This window comes from Alnus glutinosa, chromosome 5 (genome assembly GCF_958979055.1).
Source record: "Alnus glutinosa chromosome 5, dhAlnGlut1.1, whole genome shotgun sequence".
In the NCBI taxonomy this organism is placed as follows: Eukaryota; Viridiplantae; Streptophyta; class Magnoliopsida; order Fagales; family Betulaceae; genus Alnus; species Alnus glutinosa.
Window position 1 is genome coordinate 12,782,518 of NC_084890.1, and position 15,441 is coordinate 12,797,958.

General features: G+C 37.2%; 1 protein-coding gene across 1 annotated transcript; it reads right to left on the reverse strand.

The window, feature by feature from the left end:
- Positions 1 to 4,291: 4,291 nt before the first annotated feature.
- On the reverse strand, positions 4,292 to 9,897 carry LOC133869390 (probable alpha,alpha-trehalose-phosphate synthase [UDP-forming] 7). Its single transcript, XM_062306367.1, has 4 exons — positions 9,703 to 9,897; positions 7,323 to 9,420; positions 6,970 to 7,243; positions 4,292 to 5,263 (listed from the first exon to the last, which is right to left on the reverse strand). Exons 2-4 carry the CDS (start codon positions 9,302 to 9,304, stop codon positions 4,952 to 4,954), a joined length of 2,568 nt encoding a protein of 855 aa, XP_062162351.1. The 5' UTR covers positions 9,305 to 9,420; positions 9,703 to 9,897; the 3' UTR covers positions 4,292 to 4,951.
- Positions 9,898 to 15,441: the final 5,544 nt, after the last annotated feature.

Below are 15,441 nucleotides of genomic sequence, written 5' to 3' on the forward strand. Positions count from 1 at the left end.
TAGAGATAAATTATTTATTGTTCATAGCATGTTCAAAACTCATAAAAACATAATAAATCACATGAACAAAATACTAACAACATGAAAAACGAGTTTAAAGTTCAAAGTTTACCTTAATGAAAATTAGACAAAACCAAGACCACCTCCTTCTCTCCCTAGGATCTCTCTCTCTCTCTCTCTCTCTCTCGAAATGGGGTGGCTAAGATGCATGGAGGAGTAGGAAAGTCTTAAAGGCGTGTAAGGGTGACTTAAATATGCGTGGGTTGATGAGCAAGAAAAGGGGTCCACTTCAAACGTTATAAAAATGCTTCGAACGTTCCAGATGGACCCCTACTCTAACGTTCTAGAGACTCGTCAAACCTTCAGGAAAGGGTTAAAAATTATTATTATTATTTATTATATTTTTAAGAAAATTATTTTAGGACACTTAAATGAATGAATTAGCAATATGAGTATATAATAGTTATTTATTTGTTATCTTTATTTTATTATTTTGGGATATTACATTACCACATAAACTTTTTACATGAAAATTATTTCTAAAACACAATCGCATCTCTGATTTATGTTAGTTTTTCAGTTTCTTTGTCGACTTGAGACTCAACAGCATCTTCCACGGTTATCTATTTCACATCTTCATCTTTCTTCTTCGCTTCTTCCTTGGACTCTTCAACACCATCTTCCATGGTCGTTAGGGGTGGTCCTTTCCAATCCGTTGCGTGGTCGCACCACCTTGAGTAAAGACCACCCCCGATAGCACCAGGGGTGGTGCGACCACCCTAGAGTTCTATTATAGGTGGGCCCACCCATAGATTTCATTCTATTTTAGTCTAGTTTAGTTTTATTTTTAAAGAAAATTGGGTATTTTAGTAGTTTTCGTTATGGGTGACAATTTGCGTTTGCATGTTGGGTTCGAGTCATGTCAAGACATGAGTATAAGACTATATAGGTCAACCATAACCTGATTCATTTAATTAAATGGGTCAAACCCCTTAACCCTAAACCTCTAATTTTGTATTGGGTTCATATCGGGTTCGCAAGTCATATAAAAAATTGTCTGCCATTATGTCGAGTGGCGGGTTGAGTTCGTATCAAAGCATGGGTATAAGACTATATAGGTCAACCCTAACCCGATCCATTTAATTAAACGAATCAGACTCCTCAACCCTAACCCTTTAATTTCGTGTTGGGTTCATTTCGGGTTCGCAGGTCGTGTCAAAAATTGACAGCCCTAATTTTCATTTCATTCCTGAAAATTATTTCTAAAACACAATCGCATCTCTGATTTATGTTAGTTTTTCAGTTTCTTTGTCGACTTGAGACTCAACAGCATCTTCCACGGTTATCTATTTCACATCTTCATCTTTCTTCTTCGCTTCTTCCTTGGACTCTTCAACAACATCTTCCATGGTCGTCAGGGGTGGTCCTTTCCAATCCGTTGCGTGGTCGCACCACCTTGAGTAAAGACCACCCCCGATAGCACTAGGGGTGGTGCGACCACCCTAGAGTTCTATTATAGGTGGGCCCACCCATAGATTTCATTCTATTTTAGTCTAGTTTAGTTTTATTTTTAAAGAAAATTGGGTATTTTAGTAGTTTTCGTTATGGGTGACAATTTGCGTTTGCATGTTGGGTTCGAGTCATGTCAAGACATGAGTACAAGACTATATAGGTCAACCATAACCTGATTCATTTAATTAAATGGGTCAAACCCCTCAACCCTAAACCTCTAATTTTGTATTGGGTTCATATCGGGTTCGCAAGTCATATAAAAAATTGTCTGCCATTATGTCTAGTGGCGGGTTGAGTTCGTATCAAAGCATGGGTATAAGACTATATAGGTCAACCCTAACCCGATCCATTTAATTAAACGAATCAGACTCCTCAACCCTAACCCTTTAATTTCGTGTTGGATTCATTTCGGGTTCGCAGGTAGTGTAAAAAATTGACAGCCCTAATTTTCATTTCATTCCAATGAGACCATATATGTTGTCACCAAACTAAGAAATAAGAATAGCTATTTCATTCTATATTCTCAATTCCCAGTAATAACTATTTATTTGCCCATGCAATAGTCATTCTACATATCATACGCCTAGTAACTCTAACTATTGATTCCTCATTGAAACTTCAAACATTGACCCTCTAAATGGTTTGAAATGGTTTAATTTGTCTGATTCTGCAATTCTAATTGTTCTAAATGTTTTAAGATTATGCTTAGGGTCTTCTTTAGAATGACTTTGATTTGTTTTTGGAACCCACGACCTTTCCCAAAAATATTAAGTTTTTCTTGTGTCTGTGTCAAAAGTTTGACATACCCTCACCTTCCCTTTGAGCTTCTAAAAAGTTGGGTTAGGGCACGGTCTGCCTTTTCTTACCCTAATCACTTGGGTCCAAGGGACAAGGCTCATATGAGTCTATTGGGCTAATCCAAATCTATCCCAATCGACTTAGTTTGATTCAATGTTGGTTTGGGTTGGCCTCTCCCTTGAAAGTCTGATTCTCATCTCACTTGATTACATATTCAAGTCTAACAAGTGTCCTCTCTCACTTTGGGTCTCCTAATGGGTTGGTTGTGAAAAAAACGAAGGATCGGGTCCAACTCCAAATTAACAACACAAGAATTATCAACAAAATTTTGTTGATAAAGTGAAAACATCAAAACGAAAAATCACTTCAAGGTAACTAAACTTGAGAAATCACTATTACAAAGACGATACAAAATATAGACATAGACACTTACAACCCTTTATAAAAAATCACTTCAAGGTGACTAAACTTGAGAAATCACTATTACGAAGACGATACAAAATAGACATAGACACTTACAACCCTTTATAAAGCTAAGACTATGTATGACAACAAGCTCCCAACTTGCCTTAGCTCTAGCTCTCCACTAGCTATTCTTCTTCTAGTATATTTCCTTACCAACACACCGGTAGACTTCTTTTATAATTGAAGGATGTGCATGGGTTTGGTTTGAAGAAATAATTCAAAACTTCAAGAGATGGAAAGCTTAAAGCTTTGTACAAATCCTCTATTGGAATCAAGGTCAATGAAGCCAAGCTTACCTCTAGAAGGTCTCTTAAGGTATTTCTCAATATACTTGCTTAAGAAACTTAAAGATAGCAGCATTAACTAATTATATGAGGTCTAAGAAAACGCTCAAAAAGCTTTCATATTAGTGCAGTTCAAACGTCGAGACGGGAGAATTGGCATAAAGATGGCAACTAAGGCTTTATTGCTTAGTTTCTGACATTTTGTGACTTCTGGAGCAATCGAGCCATGGTTCTTACTGCAACAATTGAACTACTCATTAATAAATATAAACTCATTAACGTTGATAATGAGTAAACAACAACAATATCTCATTGTTACTCATAATTCGTTATCAGTGATGACCTCGTCACTAATAACATAAAATTAACAAAGACATGTCGGTTTAAGTTTTTACACTATCTACAACGACCTCAAATATTAATAATGATAACAGAAATCGTCACTGATATGTCATTATCGACAACGTCACTAAAGTCATCGTTGATAAACTTTCTCAACGGCTTATTACTGACAATCGGTTGTCCCTAAAATTTCTTGTAATTTAGGAAGAGTTCTTATTACAAAATTAAATTAATACTAAAAAAATAAAAAAGTCATAAGAATTTATAAGAGCTTAATACGAGTCAATGCGAGTTTATACGAATATGGCTCATTTAATAATCAAACATAATTAGTTGACTCATTTATTAAATGAATCAAGATCGAGCCGAATTTATTCGAACTAAGCTCAAGCCTACTTGTGAGCAACTGTATTCGTTTACAACCCTAGTGCAACATGTGTTGGAAATAGGCTTTACAAACTACATTTTGTTCCCCACCTCCCCCCCACCACCAAAAAAAAAAAAAAAAAGAGAGAGAGAGAGAGAGAGAGAGAGGGGAAGAAGAAATTGGTAACCTACCAGGCTAGAAAAGTCAGCAGAGAAAATCCCACATACTTGTTAATTTTCTTTTTTAAAAAAATCTTTGGGGTACTAGACGCTTACAGATGACAATCGGACTGAGGAGATCGGCTGTGTAAAAGCTAAAAACCTAACAATCATTTTTTCCTTACAGAAGGAACTTATACAGGGTACCATATGTTTCAAGATGATTCCTGTCTTACTAAAGCATCATCTTATTGCCCCCATTATACCAAGCCGCAAGCACACAGGAAAGACCATTTCAGGCCATAAAACCTCGGTGTAAATTACTTTTTTGTACGTTGTCCATGTCAAACACACGAGACTGGAGGTTGAGCATATAAAACTAAATTGCAAATTTTGCTATAGAATTTACAGACTTAATATGCAAAACAAATAATCCGAGTAACAATGGCGAAAGAAATTCACTCAAAATTTAAAAGGGGGAAAAAAGAAGAGAAAAAAGACACCAGTGTACCGTTTCATCTAATGGGCCATCTACTTCAGCTGAAACATGTTTCTGTTATCCCTTGCACATCTTTTCCCAAAATCAAAAGTTACTTATCCCTGCTAGGATGCAAGAAGATGCACCTGGACTAACCTGATCAGTATGATAATTGCATTAGGAAGGCTGGACAGCCTTTATGTGTATGTGCAGCGATTATTTAGACATTTCTACCCATGAACAGATATGGTAGGACCTGTCAATCCTTCAGGCGGCTGAGCTGATGCAAAAAAAATTCTGCTTTCCAAGTAAAACCCATACAGTCGACACTTCTCTTTCATGTTTATGTCCAAAAAAAAAAATCCAAGCTGTTGATGTTTCCAAAATGGCCACCACATGATCAGAAAGAAGTCATATAAAGTTTCTCCCACCAAGTTACTTCAAAGAGAGATGAAAATCATCACCACCTTTAATCATAGACCAGCATGATATTCTTCCTGATTGGCTTAAAGCAGAAGACACTGAAGTCAGAAAAGCCATGGAGGATTCAAGGGGAATTTTCATCTTCATCACTCGGGGAGGATGTTGGGTCTGAAGCCTCTGCAAGAGCTTCAAGCATGTTTATGACCTCTGTTGTGTCATCCAAATAGTACTTGGCTTTACTTGGCTTCTGTCCAACAGTGCACGCAAATACGGATGTATTAGAAGAGAGGACACCACTATTAATTGCATTGCCAATGATCTCAAACATGTCCTCATCAGATCGGTCATCACCGATACAGAGTACAAAATCAGCCTGCTTGCCTCTCTCCATCATTGCTGTGAAAATCTTTTCTGCAACCAAACCTTTACTGACTCCCTAAAAGCCACGCTATATGTTAGATTCAAATATCATGTTTTCTAAGCAGTAAATGTTCCAATTTTTTACTAGAAAGAAGTATAATCAAAGCACCGAGACTGGCAAAACTATTCTACAGGGAATTTATTGTGAAAGAAAAAACATCTAACACCATAATTATAAAGCAAGGCCAATTTCAAGTAATCCAAAAAGAAAGTAAAGCACTATATATATATATATATATATATATATATATATATATATATATAAAAAAAGTAAAGCACTGGATAAATCTCCATGCAAGGATAGGCAACCATACAAGATTTCTCTTGCCGTCCCTGTCAAGAACTCAATAAAGTGGATTAATCAGGAAGGTTTACCAAGATCATAGATTTATTTATGTTTCTTCTATTTTACAACATAGTTTGCTTGTAAGAACCCTGGATTGGGGTTAATGTAAAAGATACAGGGCAATATTATTTGAATTCTCGCAGCATGGGATAAAGATCAATTCTATTGCTTCCTTGGCTTAATCTTGTGGCTCCAACAAGTGATGATGCTGCTGTCCACTTCTAGACAACCTAACGCCTATCCATATCTTATCAATCCAACACTTTACCCAATCTGCAAGCAAATTTTCAGTCTAAACCTATTATACGAGTTTAACAATAATTAATATGTTAGTAATGGTAACATACACTAACATGTCACTAGTTCCACTGCTCTCTATGGTCCTAAAATTCTGCAATCTTTCCTCTGAGGCTTAATTTTAAGTAGAAAGACCTTGTAAATAAAAGCAAAGCATGCCACTGTGAGGAAGGCATATGTCCTTAGCCTTTTACGCCAATTTGACACCAATTTATTTACATGGAACAACAAAAGGGCCACTATAATTTACAGGAACCAACAGTGGTGCCCCTTTGGCCAAATTGATACATAAACTCCGTAGGTCAAGCGCTAACCGAGTCTACTATGCCAATGTCAAACGGCTTATCTTCAATGTGATAGAGAAGATAAGGTTGCTGTGATCCAATTCTAGCACACCCCTCTCATATTGCATTTTAATTTGCGCGCAATCATGGGTACCTGATGCCATAAACTAGCACTTTAACTTTATCAAAGACATATAAGCATCGCACCACTTTTGGCAACCAATAAATTACAAGTTCTTAGAATTTTATAATCTTCCTGGGCTTGTTCATATTCTAAGTAGGCAATGGATGGATTATGTTGAAGGAACTGTGTTTTTAGATCTACCGAATAATTGTTATGCTTTTATATTAATCCTTGGCTGAGTCAACATAAACCACTGAATCTTCATCACAGTTTATCACACTTCAATAATGATCTCATGTTACATTATTGAACTGGAAATGCATCCAATTGTTTCTTGCTTTGTTCATCATTAAATTCACATAATAAAATTGTGAAAGTGTTGGATGGAAAAATGAAGGCAATACTCCATAACCGCATCTGACATGTGTTCCAACATAATGGACGAGTCGAACAACTTTATATTTTTTAAAGGCTGGAAGAACATGGTTTAAAGTTTATTCTACCAGCAGTCATGAAAGAGGAATAGACATGGGGTTTCACACAGAAAACTACCAAAATTAGTTTTTACATAAACTTGTAAAAATTTGGCCAATCATAAGATATTATAATGGACAGGAATTCACATTCATATTTGAAGTCCATTAAATCTAAACTAGAGTTGAGATATCTACCTGTGGCTTCACTTCAACAATGTACTGACCACTTTTAACAGCAACGGGTTCATTTGCTAGGACACTTTCTAGATGGTCCAACATCTCCTTAGCCTGGCCGGATCCAAAACCAGGGTCTGCATCCCGATGGTGCCAAACCAAGGCACTCTCCTTAGTTTCAATATAAGAACCATCAGTGGATTCAGTATACAGTTTCATAACAGGCTCAGCCATATGTGTCCACCCAAAATCATTGCTCTGTCCGCAGGTTTCCCAACCCTCTTCCCCAGGCCACCTAATAGACCATGCAATTTAGACACAAAAGGTAACAGCAAACAAGCGTTAATGTATCGGAGAAATAAAAATTAGCATACCTCATGAAGTAACCATGTTCAGCAGCAATTCCAAGTTTCTTGCAAGGAGAAAACCACTTGCCTAAACTCTCTCTTCCTCTTCCACTGACAACAAACACATTGTTTTTAACATCACTACAAAGCATGTTTATGATTGAGATAACCTGTTGACTTGGGGTCTTGTTGATGGAAGTTTGGGGCATTACGGTACCGTCATAATCCAAAAGTATAGCCCTATTTCTGGACCTTGAATATGCAGACACAATGGAATCAATAGACAACTTTCTGAAACTAGGATCCAGTGCCACAACCCTGAAACCAAAGCTCAAACCAATTCCCCAACAACGTCTTCTGAAATGGTCCTTGCAAGTCCTTTCCATATCGTGGAAAAAGCTCCTTGCCCAGAATGCCACATCATGTGTGCTCACATACCTATAATGCTTCTCATGGCGCAACTGCTTCTCGGCATCAACCATTGAAATTGACTCATTCATTGCCTCAGCAGTTGCTTCAACGTTCCATGGGTTGACCCGAATTGCACCACTCAGTGAAGGTGAACAGCCAATGAACTCTGATACTACTAGCATGCTCTTCTTGGGCGCACTCAATTCTGAACTTGACTCAGACCCAGAAACACCCTGCCTGCAAACAATGTACTCATAAGGTATAAGATTCATTCCATCCCTCACAGCTGTGACCACAACGCACTCGGCAATAGTGTAATATGCCACTCGTTCACTGAGAGAAATTGGTCTGTCAATGAAGACAATCGGTTCATACCCAGGTTGGCCAAAATTTTTGTTAATCCTCTTGCAACTTGCCTGTATTTCAGCCTGTATTTCCTCAAGATCTTTCCCTCTTCCCCTAGCAGGGTTTGCAATCTGTACTAAAACTGCCCTTCCTTGCCACTTCGGGTGCTGCTTCAACATCTGTTCCATTGCCAGCAGTTTCAAATTGACACCTTTAAATATGTCCATATCATCAACCCCAAGAAGTACAGTTTTTCCTTCAAACTGTTGTTTGAGCTCCCCCACCCTCCACTCCTTATCTGCAAGTTTCAAAACAGATTCAATCTGCCCCATGTGAATCCCAACCGGCATGATTTTTATCCCCACAGTCCTTCCATAATATTCCAAACCAATATAACCCCTTTTCGACTGATACTCCAAACCCAACATTCGGCTACAACAAGACAGGAAATGCCGAGCATAATCAAAAGTGTGGAAACCAATTAGATCCGAATTCAGAAGTGCCTTGAGGATCTCTTCCCTCACAGGCAGAGTCCTATATATCTCTGATGAAGGAAATGGACTGTGGAGAAAAAACCCCATTCTCAGCCTATTGAACCTCCTCCTCAAGAAGGTAGGCAGCACCATCAAATGGTAATCATGAATCCAAACATAGTCATCTTCAGGGTTTATAACCTCGATCACCCTTTGCGAGAAAATCTTATTTGCTGCCACATATGCCTCCCACAAAGATCGATCAAACCGCCCACCATGATTCGCCGAGAAGGGAAGCATGTAATGAAAAAGCGGCCACAAATGCTGTTTACAAAACCCATGGTAAAACTTTAACAAAATGTCAGGCGGTAAAAAAGCTGGGACACACTTAAACCTATCCAGCAAAACCTGCGACACATCATCTTGTTCACTGTAATCAACATCAATCCTCAAAGACCCTACATACAGAACCTCCATATCTTCAGGTAAACCATCCTTCAGCTGTAATAACAATGAGTCCTCGTCCCAACTAAAACTCCACCCTTTATTATCAGGTCTACGCTTAGCTTTCACAGGGAGCTGATTAGCGACAATAATAATACGGTCCTGAGCAAGCGAGGATGGAACGTCTGATGATACACTATTGGCCTGATCGTCATCAAGCTCAGAAATAACCCCTGGAACCGTCATTACACGCGGAAGGCGCTTTTTTTCACGACCCATTACCGGAAAGTTCCCAGAAGCTAGATCTAAAAGATTGGTATACGATCTAGACATCATCTTTTAACCAATTCTATGGTATACCCTCAATCCAAATATATATTTCACAAGATCGCAAACTTCTAAACAAAACCCACAACTGCTTTTGTCCGAAAACGACTATAACTGGGCACGATCTGTCATGAGTATCACATAAGTAGCATCATTACAAATACTAACAATTAATTTCATAGAAACAAAATAAAGCAGGTTCTCTATAATCAACCGTTAACACAAACTAGTGAATGACATTGAAACATAGCAAAAGATCTATCAACGCAATCCCTACACATTAAAGTTCCATATTCGCAATCCGAAGGATAAAATTCAACCAAAACATGAGCAAAAGATTCCAATAAATTGCAAATTACACATCAAATATACTCAAAAACGAAAAAGAATGAAACTTCTATACTTACCACAGCTCCGAAACAAGAAAAATTGGATCCGAGGATCAAAATAAAGAAAGCAATTTGCCACTTGCAGCAGCAAGAAATCTAGGGTTTCTTTTGGTTCGGTTTGGCCCTTTCTTTTCTCCCAAGAGTCACCTTCCAATCCCTCTCTCTCTCTCTCTCTCTCTCTACCATATGCAATGCTTCTTTCCTTAGGAGGAAAAAGAAATAGTTGCTAAATTTTAAGAAATTAAAAAACAAAAATATATTAAACAAAAAAAAAAAAAAAAAAAAAAAAAAAAAAAGGAAGAGGATAAGGTCGGCCAGTACACTACCCAGTAATGCCAACTGGCATTGACGAGTCCTTCCCTCACGCGCCCTTACTCCCTCCAACTAGGGCAGCTGTACACGTGTGGATCTCTGAGTTCGCCACGTCTTCAAACTCTCAGCACGTTTGAATTAGAAACTGGGGTCCCAATGCCGTGTCTGCCTCGTATAGGCTCTGGCCCACACGTCATTGTTTATCCATTTAAAAACCACAATCACATCCGCTACGTTCCACGGCAAAGCCTCCTAACAACTAACCACTTCTCGCCACGTAAACATGGTTAGCTGTGGGGGAAACTGTACGGTGGTCCATGGTGTACCTGAATATGCCCTTGGGCCCAGCTGCTGCGAGTCTCTGTTCACGATCTCGCCACGAGGCCGAAGACGATAGGAAACCCGCGGATAAGGTGTACCAGGCGATGACCTGCCTAACGCGATGACGTCATCCATAACGTTATGTGAAGACGTGGCACCACATGTCTAAAATATAATATTATATTTGTTGGGCTATATATATATATAGATCCGTCGTAGCATTATAGATGATTGTGAATGACACTTCTGGTTGGGGGGGAAGGAGAAAGGTGAGCAGTGAAATGTCCTTTTCATCCTCGTCGGTTTGCCTTTATGCCCACTTGGTTATTGCTGGTTTCCTTCGGAATAATTCAAAAAAAAAAAAGAAAAAAAAAAAGGGTACAACACTTCTTTGCATTTAAATAAACACAAGTCAGAGCATATTTTGTGTGTTTTTTTGACCCTTTGCTGTCTTCTACCTAATTTTCCAGGTTTGGGAAGCAAGTGATTGTTTTCTTTGTAAGCATGTTGTTGGAGAAAATTTCTTTCTTTTTTTTCCTTTTGTGAGTAGAAAATTTCTAATCCTCAAATTATATGGATAGGTTTCCAGCTGTGTTTTCCTCGGTCTATCTGTCAAGATTTAAATCCAAACACCACTCATTTTCATACTTATCTCTATGAAATCAAGGCAATTTTTGTACAGCTTTCACTGTATCAGTACTATCTTTCTATCTATTTCTCTGGTAAAAAGCTTGGGGATAATGTTGTAAGAGTATAAGAATCTTTTTTTTTTGTCCTCTCAAATTTTTTTAAAATCGTCATTTAATTTGAGATAATCATTATTGGATTTTGACCCAATAATAATTTTAAAAGTCACGTGATATTTGAGAGGAACACAAATAAGACTAGTCCTACTTATAGAATCACTCAAAAACTTGACATGTTTTCGGTATTTAAAAATACACATGTTTAATATGTGTATAGCTCCCATATTAGTTGGGGGTTGGAACAGCACACAATAAACAGGTGAGAGTTAAGCATTCTCGCTACTGGCCAAGATGCAAAAATGGGATGAAAATAAACTGAATCCGATTCAACAAAATGTTCAATATCTAGTGAGCTACTATAATACTCATCAAATTTGTGAACACTATTTACTCATCAAATGTGAAAAAAAAAAAATATATATATATATATATATATATATAAAAAAAAAAATCTCTAATATTCTCTCTTATCTCAAAAATTAAATAATTAATTATTTAAAAATAAATATTTAAATAATATAATAAAAGTGAATAGCTAAAATAGATAGGCGGATGTAGATACTTTAAAAATGGATCACAGGGATTTTGCACTAACTATAGGGCCCTCAATGCCGTCACGGTTAAGGATCGCTTTCTGATTCCCATTGTTGATGATAAGATTGATCAATTACATAGGTCTTAGTATTTCGCTAAACTTGACTTGAGGCCAAGCTATCACTAAATTTGGGTCCGTCATGACAATATTCATAAAACGGCTTTTTGAACTCATAGTGGCCACTATGAGTATTTAGTCATGCCTTTTGGTCTATGTAACACTCCCTCTATATTTCAAGATGCCATGAATGTTATCTTTATGCCTTATTTATGTCAATTTATATTATTATTTTTTGTACGATATTATGATATATAGCTCTGATTGGGACCATCGTTTGGCCCATATCCGGCGATGGACATAAATTTTCTGTACTTTTACAAACCAGCCTTTAAAAACAATATAAGTCCTTTAAGTCATAGACAGTGATTTCCTCCAAACTGGGCTGGAGGAAATTCCTAAGGAACACATGTCATTTTTATAGACTGAGTTTGAGGAACTTCCTCCAACCTAATCAAGAGGAAATCTTTGTTCGTAAAAAGGCACGTGAGAAACAAATTCTATTAAAAAAACATGTGGTTCTCAAATGTTAAGTGTACATATCACTTTTAGAGACTAGTTTATAAAAAATTCCTAAAACCCAATTTTTAAGAAATTTGTGTTCACTTTTGATAGCATTTTTCTCTTTTTTCCAATTTTGAAAGCCTGTCCATTTTCCTAGCTGATATATATATATAGAAACCTGTATCATGGTTTGCAGTGGTGGGATGGCACCTTCATCTTTTGTTTCTGTATCTAGCTGTAAAAGCAGGATGGCTTCATAAAAGCACCAAAAATCTCCAACTTCCATATTTTCTCTCATTTAAACCCTTACATTAATTATATGATTTTCCCCACCCATTTGTTGGATCATTACCAGTGTGCATGACCTTTAGTTAATTTAATGCCTTTAAAATATACAGGCATGCTTGCTTGACTTCAAACCTCCACCAACAAAGTACTCATTTTTCTGTGGACAATTTTTTTTTTTTTTTTACAAATTCGACCGTATAAAATTTCTTAAAAACCAGTCTTTCAAAATAATGGGTAAACATATTTTTTAGTAGCACAGACCTTTCATATACTTTTTCAATACAATTAATAAATAAATAAATAAAAAATACATGTTTCTCATTTGCTTAAAAATATATATATTATTTTTAAAGACTGATTTATAAAAAACCTCATAACTCTAATTTATAAGAAATTTAAGTCCATTTGCATATCAGATTTGAATAACTGAATGCCCCTCATTCCAGCCTTCGATGGCACCGTACATCCATTGGCATATTCCTGGATATGTCGGTTCCCACTGCCGGTTGGAGTTGGAGATCGAGTTATACGCGCATTAAAGTACTGTAAAAGTAGGCAATTAATTAAGGCTGAATTAGACGTAATCCTAATTATCTGCCTAACAATTCATAACCATGGTTAGATGAATTGTATGTAGGATTCTGAGGAAGAGCAAGGTGTACGTGGACAGGTTCTTCCAACTTTGGGAGAGCTGTTAATACTTGACGGCAATGTTTGAGATTCTGCACGTTTATATTTTTTAATTGCCAAGTCAATTCTCAAAAGTCTAAAAACTTCTCTCATGAAAAAGAGAAAATATTTCATGATTTTTTTTTTTTTTTTTTTTTTTAACCTATACGATCATTTACTTAATGATTTTTTTTTTTTAATTAAAAAAAAAAAAAAAAAAAAAAAAAAAAAAAACTCGGTCATTTACCGGTAACTCCTCATAAATTCGGGTGGTTTCACCTAATGCATCTACGTACATTACGTAAACCCATTAGCATCAATTGTCAGTCCTGCAGTAAGAAGAAGGCGAACTTGACTGTTCATTGTTCAATTGTTCATCATATAAGGCCAAAAGGAATGTCCGGCTTATTTAAGCCTTACATGTATCTAGGATTCTAGGGCCGAGTTTTGACTTAGAGCTATAACAATAGACATAATAGATTATTCCCTTATATGTATATATATATAAAAGAACAATCTTAAAAAAATCATAAAAAAAATCACACACATCAATTTTTCTATATAATTTTGATCTAGTGATAATTTTTGAGAGATAAGAAGATCTCCAACAGAATAGTCAAATGCATGATAATAGTTAAATTTGACTATTTTGAGATAAATTCCATCTTCAACACAATAAGTAATTCATTTCCAATAGAATTGGCAAATAGCTCATAATAGTCATATTTGACTATTATAAGTCATTTTTTGTCACTAGCAAAATAGCCAGAATAGAATTTTTCTTTCTAACTAGTGTGACTAGTAAATAGGCAAAAGAGCATATTCACTATTCACATTACAAATAGTTTTTAGGGTTAAATACCTATTTGCCCCCTGTGCTTTACGACCTTTTTTTTTGCCCCCTCAGTTTCACTTTTTATCAAATTTGATACCGGAGGTATATGAAAAGACGGAAATAGTACCTCCGTCTAATTTCCCATCCAAAACTAACGTCCAGCTACGTCATCCTACAGGTGTCGGCGTGCATGCGCGACACCTGTCCCCGTGATACAGTTCAGCGCTGACGTGGCTATCATTTTTCTTTATTATTATTTTAATGATTTCTTTTATATAAATAAATAAAAAAAAAAAAAAAAAAATTTCTGCGGGGTGGCTGAGCCACCCCTTTGGGCCACATGGGGGTGGCCGAACCACCCCCATGGCCCTTGGGGGTGGTTCGGCCAGCCCCAAGGGCCAAAATGGGGGTGGCCGAAACCACCCCCATTTGGCTTGGGGGTGGCTCAGCCACCCCCATTAGGCCTGGGGGTGGCCGAACCACCCTCATGGGCCATGAGGGTGGTTCGGCCACCCCTAAGGGCCAAAATGGGGGTGGCCGAAACCACCCCATTTGGCTTGGGGTGGCCGACCCACCACCGTGGCCCATGGGGGTGGTTCGGCCACCCCCAAGGGCTAAGGTTTTTCTCACTTTGGCCCTTGGGGGTGACCGAACCACCCCCATGGGCCACGGGGGTGGTTCAGCCACCCCCATGGGCCACGGGGGTGGTTCAGCCACCCCCAGGCCAAATGGGGGTGGCGACCGTCCCATGTGGCCTAAAGGGGTGGCTCGGCCACCCCAATAAATTTTTTTTTTTTTTTATTAAAAAAAAAATCTTTAAAATAATATATATATATATGGTACAAAATATATTGATTTTATTTTATTTTATTTTTTGACATATCCGCACAAGAAGAGGAGGGGGGATTCAAACTAGTAACCTCCATTTCATGTGATGTGGTCTCCAACCGATTGAGCTATTCCTTGGGAACAAAAATATATTCATTGCGTACAAAGTACCATGTGTGATATATTTATAAAACCAAGGTACCATTTCTGGTAATTATTTAAACTACAAGGGACACATCATGAAATATATAAAACCACAGGGGTATACATTGGGAAAAAAAATTGTATTTAAGTAACAAACATTTGGTCATTTTTTGGGTTATATCAATTGGCCACGCAGATTATTTTGTGTTTCCAATTGTTACACAGAACTGATAGCATTTATTTATTTATTTATTTATTTTTATGAAGGGTTCAATTCTTGGCAACATATTATTTTCATACACGACAGGCATATAGGTTACTTTTGGTTCAAAACAGGTATACCAAATATACCAAATATTGTTTGTGTACAAAGTACCATTTGCAGTATAATTACAAAAACAAAGTATTATTTTCGGTACTTATTAAAACCACATGGAGCACATTGTGAAATTTATAAA

Bases quoted from the DNA above. Each gene is read 5' to 3' on its own strand.
- LOC133869390 (XM_062306367.1), bottom strand. From the start codon at position 9,304: ATGATGTCTAGATCGTATACCAATCTTTTAGATCTAGCTTCTGGGAAC. The intron at 7,244-7,322 runs GTATGCTAATTT...ATGGTCTATTAG, and splicing joins GAACATGGTTACTTCATGAG to GTGGCCTGGGGAAGAGGGTT. The intron at 5,264-6,969 runs GTAGATATCTCA...CGTGGCTTTTAG, and splicing joins TTGTTGAAGTGAAGCCACAG to GGAGTCAGTAAAGGTTTGGT.